The sequence below is a fragment of the Taeniopygia guttata genome, chromosome 2 (assembly GCF_048771995.1).
Source record: "Taeniopygia guttata chromosome 2, bTaeGut7.mat, whole genome shotgun sequence".
Classification (NCBI taxonomy): domain Eukaryota; kingdom Metazoa; phylum Chordata; class Aves; order Passeriformes; family Estrildidae; genus Taeniopygia; species Taeniopygia guttata.
Window position 1 is genome coordinate 737,408 of NC_133026.1, and position 16,246 is coordinate 753,653.

Below are 16,246 nucleotides of genomic sequence, written 5' to 3' on the forward strand. Positions count from 1 at the left end.
TCTGTCCAGGGGGGTTCCTGACCCCTGCCAGGGCAGCCAGAGGGAAGCCCTGGGTTCCCACACTCCACAAGGGATCTCCAGACCTTTTCCAAAGGAGAATCCCTGGGAAACGTGCAGGATCCAGCAGGGATCTGGCAGCAAAGCTGTCTCAGCATGAAGTGCCTCAGCTGCCTTGGCAGGGCACCAGTGAGGTCCTGAGGATGGCTGTGAGCAGAGTGGGGCTGGGTGGGATCAAATCCAGCAGGGGAAGCGCTGTCCCCTCTCCCAGACCCAGGGCTTGGGCTCCCTAGAGCCGCTGCCCTCTGCCAGCTCCTCTGTGCCTCCTCATCCTCACTCTCCCTGCTCCTTTGGCTGCCCCTTCTCCTCATTCTGCCCCGTCCTGCTTTTCCCCTCTCCCCTCTGCACTTCCATCTCCTCTCCCAGCTCCTTTTTTCCTGCCCTTTCCTCTTCCCACGGGATGACAGCACTCACCTTCAGAGACCCCCTCCACCCCACACCCCACAGCTACAGCAACAATCTCTGCATTTTCTCCCAAATCCTTCCTGAAATCTCCTCTTTTCCAACCAAACCCCACCAAGCTGGGCCGGCCTTGTCTGCCGTGGCAGCCAGTGTTGTCTCACTGCTTCTCCCTGCTCCTCAGCCCACCAGATTGTCCCATCTGCCATCTCCTGCCTCCATGTGAAGTTCTCAGCTCTGACACCAGAGCTGCATTTTCACACTGCATTTTTGCAGCTCCCAGCAAAAGGTGATGGAGACTCGGGGTGCTCCTGCAGGATGGCTCCAGATCCCTCTCACAGCTGCAGATTGCACACACAGATTGAATCACTGAGCTCTGGAGTGGGCTGGGTGGGAAGGGACCTGAAGGATCATCCCATTCTGGGGACAACTTCCACCATCCCAGGCTGCTCCAAGCCCCGTCCAGCCTGGCCTTGGACACTTCCAGAGATCCAGGGGCAGCCACAGCTGCTCTGAGCAGCTGTGCCAGGGCTGCACAGCCCTTTCCATGAAGGGATTTGCCCAATATTCAGCCTGAACCATTGGCACAACTTGAGGCCGTTGTCCCTTGTCCTGTCCCCTGGGAGCAGATCCCGACCCCGCTGGCTGTCCCCTCCTGTCACGGAGCTGTGGGGTCCTCCAGATATTCCCACATCTCCCTGGCTCTCCAGTTCTCCTCACTGCTCCTTCCTGGATCTCTCTTCTTGCTTCTCCTGGACCTTCTCCCGTGGCTTCCATCTTTCCTTACGTGACATGCCCCAAACTGGAGTGGCTCTTGTAAAGCCTCAGCCATCCCTTGTGCTACCAAACAGCTCCAGGTGCCTCTAACTGGTTTTCCAAACAGCTCCAGGTGCCTCTAACTGGTTTTCCAAACAGCTCCAGGTGCCTCTAACTGGTTTCTCCCAAACAACTCCCAAGTGGCTCTAACTGGTTTCTCCCAAGTGGCTCTAACTGGTTTTCCAAGCAGCTCCTAGGTGGCTCTAACTGGTTTCTCCCAGACAGCTCCAGGTGGCTCTAACTGGTTTCTCCCAAGTGGCTCTAACTGGTTTTCCAAACAACTCCCAAGTGGCTCTAACTGGTTTTCCAAGCAGCTCCAGGTGGCTCTAACTGGTTTCTCCCAAACATCTCCCAAATGGCTCTAACTGGTTTCTCCCAAGTGGCTCTAACTGGTTTTCCAAGCAGCTCCCAAGTGGCTCTAACTGGTTTCTCCCAAGTGGCTCTAACTGGTTTTCCAAGCAGCTCCAGGTGGCTCTAACTGGTTTTCCAAGCAGCTCCAGGTGGCTCTAACTGGTTTGGTTTTCCAAGCAGCCCAGGATGAGGTTCTGAGGGTCAGAAGCAGTCTGGCTGTGCTGTTTCATATTCCCATTTTTCCGTCGCCGCTCTCTCGGTGGCAGCACAGCACCTCATTATTGTGGTGGGCATCTGCTGGCACTTGGCACCTCTAAAGGCTGGGGGTTTAAAGAGGTTTTGAAACATGCCAGTGATCCTGTTGAATTCCCAACCTCCTGTGCCAGCCGCCTTCCTCCTTCCCTGGGTCCAGACCAACGCTGCCTTCTCATTCTCCTCCTGCTGATGGAGCCTTTTCTTCTTCTCCTTAATGATTCCTCCCGATTTCCATCTCAATTTGGCCTTTCTGATGTCTCCCCACGTGCTTATGCTCCCCTTGTAACTGTCCTTAGCAATTTGACCCAGTTCCCACCTCCCACCAACCTTTTCCTGGAGCCTGAGGTCAGTGAGGCGCTTGTGGTGCAGCCAGGCTGGTTCCTGCAGCGTTTCCTATTGGGGTGCTCCTGTGTGTGCTGCTCACAGCGTTCCTCTGAAGTCCTGCCAGCTTCCTTTCCTCCTTTCACTGCTAAACCTGCCTCCCAGCAGATCCTGCCCGGTGGGAACCCAGGGCTTCCCTCTGGCTGCCCTGGCAGGGGTCAGGAACCCCCTGGACAGAGCCCCCAGAGACACTGGCTGTGATCTCTGCCCATGGAAAAGAGTTTTCAATCTTACAGGATGAATTACAACCTCTGAGGGTTTGATATGAGTAATAATTAAGTGTGGCACGGGTGCAAAAGTAAAATTTTAGGATTCTAGATTAGGGGTCCAAAGGTGACAAGATGGAGGAATTGGGTGTGCCTTGTCCTTTTTCTCCTTCTTCACACCCTCCATGTTTCACTGTGGTGTTGGCATTTCTCTGTTGGTTTAGGCTGGGGACACACTGTCCAACGTAGGTGACAGATATTGGCACGTTATTGTAAATCCAGCACAGGTAGTTTGTGGTATTTAATGTTTGTACCATCCCACTGAGGGCAGAGCCCCACACGCTGCCCTGCAGGACAGAGCTGCGGCAGGGCAGCAGAACATGTTAGAGATAAACAGAATAAACAACCTTGAAACAGCACAGATTAATTATGATTTCTTCTTTAGCAGCAGGGCTGACAGACAGAGACTTTTTATAATCTCGGAATCATCAGTACCCACAAATTCCGACACTGCTTCCCTCTTCTGCAAACATCTCAGCATCCCTTGTCTTTATTTTTCCCTTTTCTCCCACACCCTTCCATGAGGGGTGTGAGTTTGGCCGCCCCACGCTCAGCCTTGGCCACTTTATTTGTGTTCCAAGGCAGTGTCTGGTGCTGGTGGCTGGCAGTGCCCGCTCTGTGCCCCTCCCAGTGGCACCAGTGTGGCAGCGCTGGCGTCAGCGGGCGCATGCCCAGCTCCTCATTCCCACACTGGGCATTTTACAGCCCGCCGAGTTAAGAGGATTTTGCTTTTCTCCTCTCTTTAAATCCAGCACAGAGAGGGTTCAGCACTGGGACCGCTCCCCAGGCTGTGGGTGGTGGGTGATGGGGGTTTCCCAGCACTGAGCACTGGGATCCCACCAGGAGGCAGCTCAGCCCTGCTGGGGACACCGGGATGTCCCCAGGGCTGTCCCAGGAGCTCCCCACAGTGACCTACAAGTCCCCTCCCACCCCTCTGGCTCACTGGGGAGCACCCCAGGGCTCACCACCCCACGCTCCTGCACTGGGGTCAGCAGAGCAGCTCCCAGGGATGGTCCAGGAGGGTTTGGGAAGGTTCCTCAGGCCTGACCCTCCTTCCCCCGGGGCTGGGACAGCCAGGGTGGGATCCATCCCACCACCGTGGCTGTGTGGGACTGGAGCCACCAGAGAGCAGAGCCAGACCGCGCCGTGGTGGAGGATGGGGACAGAAGCACCAGGCAGGGGAAGGGACACAAAAATTCCTCCAAGGGAAAGGGTGTGGAGCCAACCCTCAGCAAGGAAATGTCCTCGGAGGTGTCACACCCTGGGTGGTGAGCTGGACCCCGTTTGGTGGATGGGGACCCTGGGTGGTGAGTGGGACCCTGTTTGGTGGATCAGGACCCTGGGTGGTGAGTGGGACCCCGTTTGGTGGATCAGGACCCCATTTGGTGGATCAGGACCCTGGGTGGTGAGTGGGACCCCGTTTGGTGGATGGGAACCCTGGGTGGTGAGTGGGACCCCGTTTGGTGGATGGGGACTCACCCCATGGATCCCACTCTGGAGATTTTGTTGCAGCAGCCGGAGCCTGTCAAGGGAAGAAAAGGCTCCTTGTCTTGGGGTCGTGGCTCCGGCCCTGTTGTGTGTCTGCCCCGCTGCCCGTGCCAGCTCTGTGCCCATGCCAGCCCCGCTGCCCGTGCCAGCCCCGCTGCCCACAATGGGCCCATCTCCCCTCCCAGCCAACCAGCCAAGCATTGGAATTTAATGGCTCTGGCCTCTCTGCATCCCCTGATTAGGTCTGTGATTAAAGCCCATGTGTTGCTTTGCTTGCTGGGAGGCAAATTCCTCTGCAGGGATGTGAAATCGGTGCCCGCTCCTCGGCTGTGTCCGGGCAGGCACTGATGGGGCCCCTCGGATAATGCCGGCCATAACCCCAAACCCCGGGCATCCCCCCGAACCCCATCCCTGCAAACCCCATCCATCCCTGCAAACTCCATCCCCCCAAACCCCATCCATCCCCCAAACCCCATCCATCCCTCCAAACCCCATCCATCCCCCAAACCCCATCCATCCCCCAAACCCCATCATCCCCCAAACCCCATCCATCCCCCCGAACCCCATCCCTGCAAACCCCATCCCCCCAAACCCCGTCCATCCCTGCAAACCCCATCCCTCCAAACCCCATCCATCCCCCAAACCCCATCCATCCCTCCAAACCCCATCCATCCCCCAAACCCCATCCATCCCCCAACCCCATCCATCCCCCAAACCCCATCCATCCCCCAAACTCCATCCATCCCTGCAAACCCCATCCATCCCCCAAACCCCATCCATCCCCCAAACCCCATCCATCCAAACCCCATCCATCCCCCCAACCCCATCCATCCCCCCAAACCCCATCCATCCCCTAAACCCCATCCATCCCCCCAACCCCATCCATCCCCCCAAACCCCATCCATCCCCCCAACCCCATCCATCCCCCCAACCCCATCCATCCCCCCAAACCCCATCCATCCCCCAAACCCCATCCCCCCAAACCCCATCCATCCCCCAAACCCTATCCATCCAAACCCCATCCATCCCCCAAACCCCATCCATCCCTCCAAACCCCGTCCATCCCCCCAAACCCCATCCATCCTCCAAACCCCATCCATCCCCCAAACCTCGCTCCTCCCTCCTCTGGGAAGGGCAGAGGGGACGCTGCGAGGCGGGCGGGGACAAACGGAGGCACGGCGAGGGACACCGAGCCCGGAGCCAGAGGGACTCGGGGTCACGGCCGGTTGGAGGGGCAGGAACGGAACCGGAGCACACCGGGAGGTGAGCAGGGTCCGAGGGAGCGGGAACAGCCCGGGGCAGGGGGACAGGGGGACAGGGGGACAAACCCCAACCATAAACCTGCTGAAATCCTTCATCCCACTAAGTGCCTGTAGCCCATGGGGTGAGCAGCTGCAGCTGAGGATGGCTCCTGAACCCAGGGCTCCTCTGTGGGGCAGGACTCACTCCTCTGTGGGGCAGGACTCACTCCTCTGTGGGGCAGGACTCCTCTGTGGGGCAGGACTCCTCTGTGGGGCAGGACTCCTCTGTGGGGCAGGACCACTCTGTGGGGCAGAGCTCCTCTGTGGGGCAGGGCTCACTCCTCTGTGGGGCAGGACTCACTCCTCTGTGGGGCAGAACTCCTCTGTGGGGCAGGACTCACTCCTCTGTGGGGCAGGACTCCTCTGTGGGGCAGGGCTCACTCCTCTGTGGGGCAGGGCTCCTCTGTGGGGCAGGACTGACTCCTCTGTGGGGCAGGACTCACTCCTCTGTGGGGCAGGACTCACTCCTCTGTGGGGCAGGACTCCTCTGTGGGGCAGGACTCCTCTGTGGGGCAGGACTGACTCCTCTGGAAGGGGTGGCACAGCCCCAACCCTGCACCCAGCGCGACAGGGTGACAACAACGCTGCAACCGTGGGGACAATCCTGAGGATTCCGCCCCGCTGAGCCGCGATCCCACCAGCGCTCCTCGGTTCTTCATCCCCCGAGGAAGAGGAGGATGAAGGATGCGGCGGTTCCCGGGCTGGGTGTGACCGGGAACGTCCCCGGGGGTGCATCCCCGCCCCGGTGGGGACATCGGTGGCTCCGTGTCCCCTCTCCCAGGGAACCCGCAGCGCTGGCACGTCCGTGAATCCCTCTCCACAAGAAATTCCTGCTGGAAGCCGGACAGAGCCGCGGCCGGAGGGTGCTGGGGGTGCTGGGGGTCCCTGGGGGTCTGTGCCCTGCTCGATCCCAGAATGGTGACAGAGCCAGCCTGACCTTGCCAGAGCCTCTGGGATGGTGGCACTGGTTCTTCTCCACACAGATGGACACTGGGAGCTGGGGGTGATAACCCTGGGGTGTTGCACCCCAAATCCCACCGACATAACATCCTGGGCAGCTCCATGGAAGGAGCCTGTTGGAGCAGCCGGGAGCTGTCACCCCGTGTGCAGACACGTTGTTTGGGGTGACCTTATGGGGACAGGGATGGAGCAAACCCTGGGGCACCTCCACCAGACATCCTGAGGTGTCCCAGCTGTTCCCAGGCGTGTCCAGGGCCAGGATGTGCTGACCCCTGGCCTGGCAGAGGCAGGAAGGTGCCTGGAGAGGGTGACAAGGCGGGGACAAGGCACCCACCACCCCTGGGTGATGCTCAGATGGGACCCTGTGGAAGCATGAACTGCTGTCAGGAGACGTGGATGTCCATGTTGGGAAACTGCTGGCACCAGCAAGAGGCTTCACTTTAAAAAAAAAAAAGGTTTATTTATTTCAAGATCTTACTTTTTTTTTTTTTCCTCTCCTTTTTCATTGTTTTTACCTGTATTTCAAAAAAAGTGGGGCAAAAGTACAAAAAAAGTCAATTTGCGGGACGGAAAAGATTTTAGAAATCACAAGCGAGAAACACGGAGCACAAACCAAACACCCCCACCACGACACGGCCCAATTATTACTGGAACTTTTTTTCTTTTCCTCGGTACAAAACACACCAAAGCATGCCACGGAGCGGGGAGGGAGCGGGGCGGGGGCAGAGCGGCCCGGCCGGGGGGAGCCTGGCCCGGCCCCGCCGCCCCGGCCCCGCCGCTCACGTCAGGTTGTTCTGGAGGCAGTTCGGTTCTGCCCCGTCCTGCTGCTCCCCTTTGCCGCCCTCGTGCTTGGGCGACGTGGAGTTGTGGATGTTGAACGGCTCCTCGTCCTTCAGGCAGGATTTCAGTGAGTCCTGCAGCTTGTGGGGAGCGCTGGGATCGTCCTGTGGGACAGAGGGGGGTCAGGGCAGGGCAGTGATGGGGGCGAGGGTTCCCATGTGTCCCTGTCCCCTCCCGGCTCAGATGGTGGCAGGGGGACCGCGGTGCTGTCCTGATCCCCCCGCGGTGACCCAGCACAGCATCCCCACCTCGGGGTGCTGCGGTTCCCGGAGCACCCGGGAGCTGTGCCAGCCCAGCAGCCCGTGCCAACCACGGGCACATCGCCCCCGGTCATCCCTCCCGGTTCCTCCCCCGGTCCCCGCCGCGATCAGGCACCGCCTGGCAGGAGCCCAGAGGGGTGGGTTGGTTTTATTGCGGTTCCTCAGGGTACAGCCGTGCCCCCGCCCCGATGTCCCGTGCCAGGGCCGGGCTGTGCCCGCGTCTGTCCCGCTCCCACGGGAGGAGCGGCACCGGCACCGGGCGCTGCCGTGGTGGTTACGGTGCTCCCGGTGCCACGCCGAGAGCGGCAGACGGACGGGGACACCGAGGGCCGGTGTCACACAGGGACAGGATTCTCATCTCCCGGGTCGGTCCGGGCCGGTGCCACCGGCTGCAGGATCCCCAAAATCCCCTTTCCGCGGGTGCTGACCCCTCCTCATCCTCGGAGCGCTGCGTGTGCCAACGGAGGGGGCAGAGGGATGTGGCAGAGCCGCCGGGGAGCGGCACCGAGCTCATCCCGGGGTTCATCCTCTCGGGAACCGGGCGGGAACCGGCCCCGGAGCCTCCGGCCGGGGCGGGGCTGCTAAAGGCGCTCGGGAACCGGGGAGCAGCGGGAAGAGGCTAAAGGGACCTACGCTCCTCCTTCCTCCGCTGAGCCCTTCGCTTCTCTCTGTCCGAGCCGAAAGCAGCGGGTTGGCAGAGCACCGGGGTGTCCCACCCTCCGCCACCGGGCTGGGCGCTGCTCCTGTCCCGGCTGTCCCCTCCCCTGCCACCCTGACACCGAGCCAGAGCCATCGGGAACTCGGGGTGGTGCTCCCGAGGAGCCACACAGGCAGAGAGAGGGGACAGGGAAGGGACAGCGGGGTGACAGGGGGGTGACACCGCCCCCCTGCCCGGTCTAGGTCCGGTTTAGGTCATTGGGGACCCACCAGCGAGGGGACAGAGATGTGACCGTGGCAGGATGGGACAGCACCGGGATCATGGAGGGTTCAGAGGTCACCAGACAGAGGGACAAGGATGGGACAGAAAGAGGGACACGGGGACGGTGCCACACAGCTCCTTACGTTTGGGTGGGAGCCCTCGGCGATGGTGGAGAGGGAGAAGTTGTCGTTGTGCAGCTCGGACGGGGTGCGGTATCTGTGGGGTCAGGAGAGCGGGGCTGAGAGCAGGACCCCCCCAAACAGCCCCACCCACGTTTTGGGGTGACCCTGGTTTTGGGGAGGGCAACTGTTCCCAGCGCTGGAGGTCTGGGGGGGTAAATGTCCCCAGAGATGGAAATCTGGGCTAAACAGCCCCAGATCTAAGGGATTTGGAGGGATACATCTTCCCTCCTCTGGGGGTTTGGGGTTTTGTACCCCCAGCTCTGAGGATTTGGGGAGCTAAATGCCTCCAAGTCTGGGGGCTTTGGGGACTCAGTATACCCAGAGATGGAGGTCTAAGGGCTTAAATGTCCTGAACTCCGAAGGTTTGGGGGCTAAATATCCCCCGGGATTGAGCTGGGGCTGAAGGAGCCCAGTGTGACATTGTGGGGGCCTCGGTGCCCCCAGCTCTGGGGTTTTGGGGGGTAGCCGGGCTCTGAGCGGGGCAGGGCTGGAGAGGGAGACCCGGGAGCTGGCACGGAGCTTCCCCGCTAATTACACTTGGCATTTCCAAACACTAATTAACAGCTCATTAGGGAGCGGGCCGGGCAGGCTCCCTCCTCCCTGCTCCAGGAGCTGGGCAGCAGCGGCTGGGGCAGGGGGGTGACCCCAAACCCTCCCTGTCTGCTGTCCCCAAGCCTGTCCCCAAGCTGTCCCCAAGCCCGATGGCCGCGGCTCCCAGCGGAGCAGATTAACCGGGGCCGGTCAGGAGCAGCTTGAAGGGATTACCGGGGAGCAGCTCCCGCCCCCGGCAGCTCTCCCACCCACCGGCCCCGAGGCTCCCGGTGCCCCGGGGCTGGCAGCAGCGGTGCCCGGTGCCCGGTGCCCCGGCACTCACTTGGTCTTGCGCAGTTTGCTGTTCTCCGTCTTGAGCAGGTAGAGCTTCTTGGCGAAGAACACGGTGAGCATGAAGAGCAGCAGCACCACGAGCGCGGCCGAGCCCACGGCCACGCACATCACCTGGAAGTCGGTGACGATGGACTCGCAGCGTGTGCCCTTGTGCCACGTGTAGTCCTGCGTGTTGCACCTGCGGGGGGCGCGGTCAGAGGCGTCCCCCCGCCCCAAAACGCGTCCCACCGCCCCAAAACATGTCCCCGTCCCACAGAGCATCCTCGGGGGATGCGCTGTTCGTGCGTGGGGGGGTCTGAGCGGGTCCCGAGGGGGGTGACCCCGAGTGAGATGGGGACATTGGGCACCCCGCCGCCGGGAGCAGGGGGGGTCCCCACGTCCCCCCGCCCCAAAATGTGCCCCCGTCCCACAGAGCATCCTCGGGGGATGCGCTGTTCGTGCCTGGGGGGGTTACGGGTGTCTGAGAAGGTCCCGAGGGGGGTGACCCCGAGTGAGATGGGGACATTGGGAGCAGGGGGGTCCCCGCGTCCCCCCGAGCGGGCGGGCCCGGTGCCAGCCTCAAGGCACATCCCGCTGCGGGTGGCACAGCCGGTGTCGCCTCCCGGCGCAATCTGCCGGGGCCGATTAGCGCCTCGGCTGCGCGGCCCTGACCTAATTCCTGCCCAGCCGCCGCCCGGGGGGCAGGGAGAGCCCCCGACCCCCGGCGGGACGGGCCGCGGGGATGGAGAGCCCCGGAACGGGGGCCGGGGGGGCGGGAAGGCTCCGAATGGAATGAAAAAGGATGGAAAGAGTGGGAATGGAGTGTCAGGGGGATGGAGAGGCCGGGGATGGAGCACAGGGAATGGAGAGCACAGGATGGGGTGCATGGAGGATGGGGAGCCCAGGGATGGGGTGCAGGGGATGAGAACCCTGGGGTGAGGTGCAGGGGATGGAGAACACCGGGATGGGGTACAGGGGATGCTGAGTCAGGGATGGGGTGCAGGGGATGGATAACCCCAGGATGGGGTGCAGGGGATGAGAACCCCGGGATGGGGTGCAGGGGATGAGAACCCCGGGATGGGGTGCAGGGGATGAGAACCCCGGGATGGAGAACCCCAGGATGGGGTGCAGGGGATGGGAACCCCGGGATGGAGAACCCCGGGATGAGAACCCCGGGATGGGGTGCAGGGGATGGGAACCCTGGGGCAGAGTGCAGGGGATGAGAACCCCAGGATGGGGTGCCGGGGATGGGAACCCCGGGATGGGGTGCAGGGGATGGGAACCCCGGGATGGGGTGCAGGGGATGGAGAGCCCAGGGATGGAGTGCAGGGGATGGAGAACCCCGGGATGGGGTGCAGGGGATGGAGAACCCCGGGATGGAGAACCCCGAGATGGGGTGCCGGGGATGCTGAGTCAGGGCTGCCGAGCCCCCACCCCCCATCCCGCCGGTCCCCACCCTTACCGGCAGAAGGCCCCGTGGCTCTCCACCAGGTAGCACTGGCCGCCGTTGTGGCAGTAGCTGGGGACGAGGTCGCAGAGGGAGCGGCAGGAGCTGTTGTGCCGCACGTAGCCGCTCCGGCACTCGGAGCCGTTCTCGGCCGGGGATGCCGTGGGGCTGCCCCCGGCCAGCCCGGGTGGAGGCGGTGGGACCGCGGCTCGGTGCCCGGTGGGTCGGGGGTCCCGCGGGACGGGCGCGGCCGAGGCGGGCGGCCGGTAGCCGTTCTCATCCTCCAGTCCCCCATCTTCCTCCTCCTCCTCTTCCTCCTCATCCTCCAGCTCGTCCTCGTCGGCGTAGAAGGAGGTGGTGGGGTAAAAATCGGCGTCCTCGAAGGGTGTGAAATCGTCGTAGAGCTCGTGGAGTGCCCAGGGCGTGGCCGCCCCCTCGGGCTCCCTCCGCCGCACCGGGCCCGCCGCGCCCCGTTCGCCCCCGGGGAAGTCCCCCGGGCCCTCACCGCCCTCGAACAGGTCGTAATAATCGACATCGATGATTTCAGAGCCCGCCCGGTCCGCCGGGGGCTCGGGCGGGCCGGTGGCGGCGGTACCGGGCTCCTGCAGCCAGGTCAGGTCGGTCCAGCCGCGGGCTCCCTGCGCCGGGACCGGGCTGGGGGCGGCGGCCCAGAGCTCCGGGGGACCCCCCGAGTCCCCCCCGGGGCTGGGGGCGCCCGGCTCGGGGCTGGGCAGCGCGGCCGGGAGCCCCCCGAAGCCCCCCGGGCCGGGTGGGGAGGCCGGTGTGGGTCGGTCACCGCTGCCCGGTTCCTCGGGGCTACCGAGGGCCACCGGAGCTGTGCCCCCGTCCCCGGGCCAGGTGACGGCTCGGGGGGGCACGGCGCTGGCCTCGCCCTCCCCGCCGCAGCCCGGGCACCCCGAGGGCTCCGTGGTGGCCGTGTCCCCCCCGGGGGGCTCTAACTGCGGTCCTGCCGCCGCCCCCCCGCCGCTGGTGCTGTTGATGGGTCCCCCCGGGGTGTCTCCGCTCGCCAGGTCCCATTTCGGGGCGCTGCTCTCCAACGAGCCCTCCCAGGCTCTCCCCTCGCCAACGCTGGAGTTTTGGGGGGGCCACGCGGATGCTGGTGGGGGGCAAGGAGAGAAAGAGGGGTCAGAGGTGCCCCCGCACCCCTGCGAGGAGGTGGCAGCCTGGGAGGGGTCCCACAGGTCCCCCCCTGCTCCACTTTGCACCCACAAGGACCTGGGGGTGGGGGGGGGCTGCACCCCGAATCTTTGGGGACTGATGGGGTGAACCCCACAGAACCCCCCAGCTCTGAGACAACTCTGTGACCCCCCCAACCCAAGTCTTCCCCGGCCCTGCCCCCTCAGCTGCTTTTCAAGGGGCTCCATCCCCCTGCAAAGGGATCCAGCCCCCACTGCGAGGGGAGCCAGCCCTCCCCAAAATAAATCAGTGCCCCTAAAGGGGATCCAGCCCCCACTGCGAGGGGAGCCAGCCCTCCCCAAAATAAATCGGCGCCCCTTAAGGGGATCCAGGTCCTGGTAAGTGCACCCCATACACACCCCGGGCTGCAGCGCCCTGCAATGGGATCCGGCCCCACTCCCCGCCCCACGGATCGGCCCCGCGGGGGGATCCGTCCCCGCTCCCGCCCCACGGATCGGCCCCGCGGGGGGATCCGGCCCCACTCCCCGCCCCACGGATCCGTCCCCCGTGGCTGCTGCGGCTGCGGCCGCCGCACACAACGGGCTCAGCCCCTGCGGCGGGATCGGCCCCTCTGCAACGGAATCCGACCCCTTCCGAGGGGCTCAGCCCCTTTCTGCTTCCCGCATGTCCATCGGGACACCCACACCGGGATTCGGGACACCCACACCGGGATTAGGGACACCCACACCGGGATCCAGCCCTCCCCACACCGGGATCCATCCCTCCTCCGGTGCTCCCCGCGCCCAGAGCCAGATCCCGCCCCTGCAAGGGGATCCAGCTCCCCGCAAGGGTATCCAGCCCCTTTCCAAGGGTATCCAACTCCCCCTGCAATGGAATCCAGCCCCTTCCAAGGGGATCCACCCCCCTCCGGCTCCTGCAAGTGCGCCCCATCATCCCAAGAGGATCCAGTGCCTGTAAGGGAATCCCGGTCCCTCCTGCAAGGGGATCCAGCCCTTCCCCGGTTCCTGCGGATGCTCCCGCTGCACACACGGGGATCCGGCCCCGGGAGGGGATCCAGCCCTTCCTCCAAGGGGATCCAGCCCCCGGCAAGGGGATCCCTCCCGCCCTACAAGGGGATCCAGCCCCCGGGAGGGGATCCGGCACCGAGAGGGGATCCAGCCCTTCCTCCAAGGGGATCGAGCCCTTCCTCCAAGGGATCCAGCCCCCGGGAGGGGATCCCGCCCGCCCTACAAGGATCCGGCCCCGGCGATGGGATCCGGCCCCGGGAGGGGATCCAGCCCCACGCAGGGGATCCAGCCCTTCCTCCAAGGGGATCCCTCCCGCCCTACAAGGAGATCCAGCCCTTCCCCGGCTCCTGCAGATCCCCCCCACCCCCCGAAAGGCGATCCAGCCCCGCAACAGGATCAGCAGCATCGCCCCCCCGCACCGGGATCCATCCCCCGCCGGGGGATCCGCCTTCCCCGGGGCTGCAGCCCCCGGTGGGGGGATCCAGCCCCGGCCAAAGGGGGGATCCCCCCCATCCCCGCAGCCCCCCCACCCGGGGATCCCCCCCGCGCCGTGTCCCCGGTCCCGGTACGCACCGAGGGCGCCGATCGCCAGCAGCAGGGCGAAGGGGGCGCGGGGGGCGCGGGGGGCCATGGCGGCATGGAGGGACCCCCGCTCCGCCACGGGGCCGCCACCGGCAGCGGCTCCGCCCGCCCCGCTCCGAGCGAGCCGCGCCGAGCCGAGCGGAGCCGCGCCGAGCCGGGGGGCCGGGCCGGGCGGCGGGGGCGGGACCGCGGCGGCGGCGGCGGCTCCGGGCACGGGCACGGGCACGGGCACGGCACCCCCCGGTACCCCCCGGCACCCCCCGGTACCCCCCCGGTACCCCCCGGTACCCCCGGTACCTCCCCGGTACCCTCCCGGTACCCCCCCGGCACCCCCCCGGTACCCCGTGGGCACAGCATCGAGGGGGACACACCGCCGTGCCCCCCAAATCGGGGGGCACACACCGCCGTACCCCCCCCAGCATCGGGGGACACCCAGCCCGGTACCCCCGGTATCCCCGGAGGGGCACACCGGGGACACATCCCGGCTGCCCCCAACACCGAGGGACACGCACATGGCACCCCCCAGCACGGGGATCCTCGGGGGGCACATTTTGGCACCCCCAGAATCGGGGGGACACCCCCCGGGAGCCCCCAGCCATCCTCGGGTGGTCCCTGGGGCAGAGGGCACAGAGGGCACAGAGGGCACAGCCTGGCACCGCTGTCCCCGGGGGGACATTAGGGACACGTCCCCGCACCCCACAGCACAGGGGGGACCTATCCCGGAATCCCCCAGCGCTGCTATCCCTGTCTGACCCCCCAAACTGCTCCTGCACGGGGTGGGGACCCCCTCCCAGTGAACCCAACCGGTGTGGGGTTCCCGCCCCGCATCCCACAGCGGGCACTGCCCATCCTGCACCAGGATCCTGCACGGTGCACCCCAAATCCTGCACGGGCAGCCCATGGCTCAGGTCCCACATCCCATATCCCATATCCCAGATCCCATATCCCAAATCCTGCACTGTGCACCCCAAATCCTGCACGGGCAGCCCATGGCCCAGATCCCACATCCCATATCCCAAATCTCACATCCTGTATCCCAAATCTGACATCCCATATCCCAAATCTGACATCCCATACCCCAAATCTCACATCCCATATCCCAGATCCTGCACAGTGCACCCCAAATCCTGCACGGTGCACCCCAAATCCTGCACTGTGCACCCCAAATCCTGCACGGGCAGCCCATGGCCCGGATCCCACATCCCATATCCCAAATCTCACATCCCATATTCCAAATCCTGCACGGGCAGCCCATGGCCCAGATCTCACATCCCATATCCCAAATCTCACATCCCATATCCCAAATCCTGCATGGTGCACCCCAAATCCTGCACAGGCAGCCCATGGCCCGGATCCCATATCCCGTATCCCAAATCTCACATCCCGTATCCCAAATCTCACATCCCATATCCCAAATCTCACATCCCGTATCCCAAATCTCACATCCCATATCCCAAATCTGGCCAGGGGCTGGGGGATCCCAGGGTTTGGGGGGTCCCAGGGGTTGGGGGGTCCCGGCCTGGCAGCAAGAGGCCGAGGGAAGGAGGGTGGGATCTGGGAATGGGGATGGAGGGAATGGGATTTGGGAATGGGGATGGGATCTGGGAATGGGGATGGAGGGGATGGGATCCGGGAATAGGGACAGTGCTGGGATGGAGGGGATGGGATCTGGGAATGGGATCTGGGAATGGGGACAGTGCTGGGATGGAGGCAGGTGGGATATAGGGATGGGGACGGTGCTGGGATGGAGGGGATGGGATCTGGGAATGGGGATGGGGGGGATGGGATCTGGGAATAGGGACAGCACTGGGATGGAGGCTGGGCAGCGCAGCAGCCCATGGAAGCTTCCAGCACCCACAGTAAGTCCCGGGGGCAGGAGGTTGGTGGGACTGGCAGAGACCCCTGGGACCCCCATTCCAGGCCTGGAGGCACCCAGGGTGACATCTTGGAGCCTCCATGGCCAGAGGCTTTGGCAGCCCTTGGGACAGGCTGGGCTGATGTCCTGGAGCACCAACTCCTCCCCTGCCAGGGCTGTGGGGCCATGAGAGCCCTGGGGTGCCTCATCCAGGGGTGTTCCCCCTCCTGGGGGCTCCCCCTCCCACCCTTGGGGGCTCCAGGCAGTGTCACCCCTGGTTCAGAGCCCCATCAGGAGGGACTTTGTGCTCCTGGGGACAAGGAGGGGGTGTTGGCATCACCCTGCAGCCCCCCCAGCCCCCCCTGGCTCCGGATCAGGGACCCCCGGCTGGGCAGGAGGAGGGTCTCACCCCACTGGGGGCAGTGGGTGCTGTGCCAGGCAGGAGCACCCAGCGGGGAGAGCCCAGAGCCCCCCTGTGCCCAGCCCAGGCCCAGGAGCAGCCCAGCCCAGCCCGGCTCAGAGCCACGTCTGCCTTTTCCTGGGGGAATTACTCAGAATATTAAAGATAATTTCAAAGATGGGAATTGCAGGTGCCTTTTGGGGCCCTTCCAGAGCAAATCCGGGAGCCCTGGGGAGGGATTTCACCCCAAACCCTTCCCTGCTGCTTCAGCACAGGGACTGGAGTCTGCCCGTGGGTCCTGCCCCACCCTGGGACCCCCAAAATCCCGAGGGAGGGGTCCCAACCCTGGGGAGCCTCAGCTCCATCCCCATCCCAGTTGATCCCAGCTGGAGCTCCCGTGCCCCAGTGGCTGTGGGGCAGCCCCACACCAGCACCTCCCTCCTGCCTCGGGGTGCCAG

The 16,246-nt window shown here is 64.4% G+C and overlaps 1 protein-coding gene and 1 long non-coding RNA gene across 3 annotated transcripts; one reads left to right on the forward strand and one right to left on the reverse strand.

Annotated features, from left to right (window-relative positions):
• Positions 1-5,244: 5,244 nt before the first annotated feature.
• On the forward strand, positions 5,245-6,087 carry LOC115494082 (uncharacterized). The gene is made up of 2 exons (XR_005979325.2): positions 5,245-5,276; positions 5,878-6,087. It is a non-coding gene; the product is annotated as an uncharacterized lncRNA (long non-coding RNA).
• A 626-nt stretch (positions 6,088-6,713) lies between these two features.
• CSPG5 (chondroitin sulfate proteoglycan 5) lies at positions 6,714-13,706 on the reverse strand. 2 transcript variants are annotated; one of them, XM_030266925.4, is made up of 5 exons: positions 13,525-13,706; positions 10,802-11,903; positions 9,350-9,538; positions 8,437-8,509; positions 6,714-7,218 (listed from the first exon to the last, which is right to left on the reverse strand). In XM_030266925.4, exons 1-5 carry the CDS (start codon positions 13,580-13,582, stop codon positions 7,054-7,056), a joined length of 1,587 nt encoding a protein of 528 aa, XP_030122785.4. In that variant the 5' UTR covers positions 13,583-13,706; the 3' UTR covers positions 6,714-7,053. The 2 variants fall into 2 exon arrangements, with proteins under 2 accessions (XP_030122785.4, XP_030122787.4); XM_030266927.4 differs by lacking the exon at positions 6,714-7,218 and adding an exon at positions 7,494-8,042 and having other exon boundaries at positions 13,525-13,705.
• Positions 13,707-16,246: the final 2,540 nt, after the last annotated feature.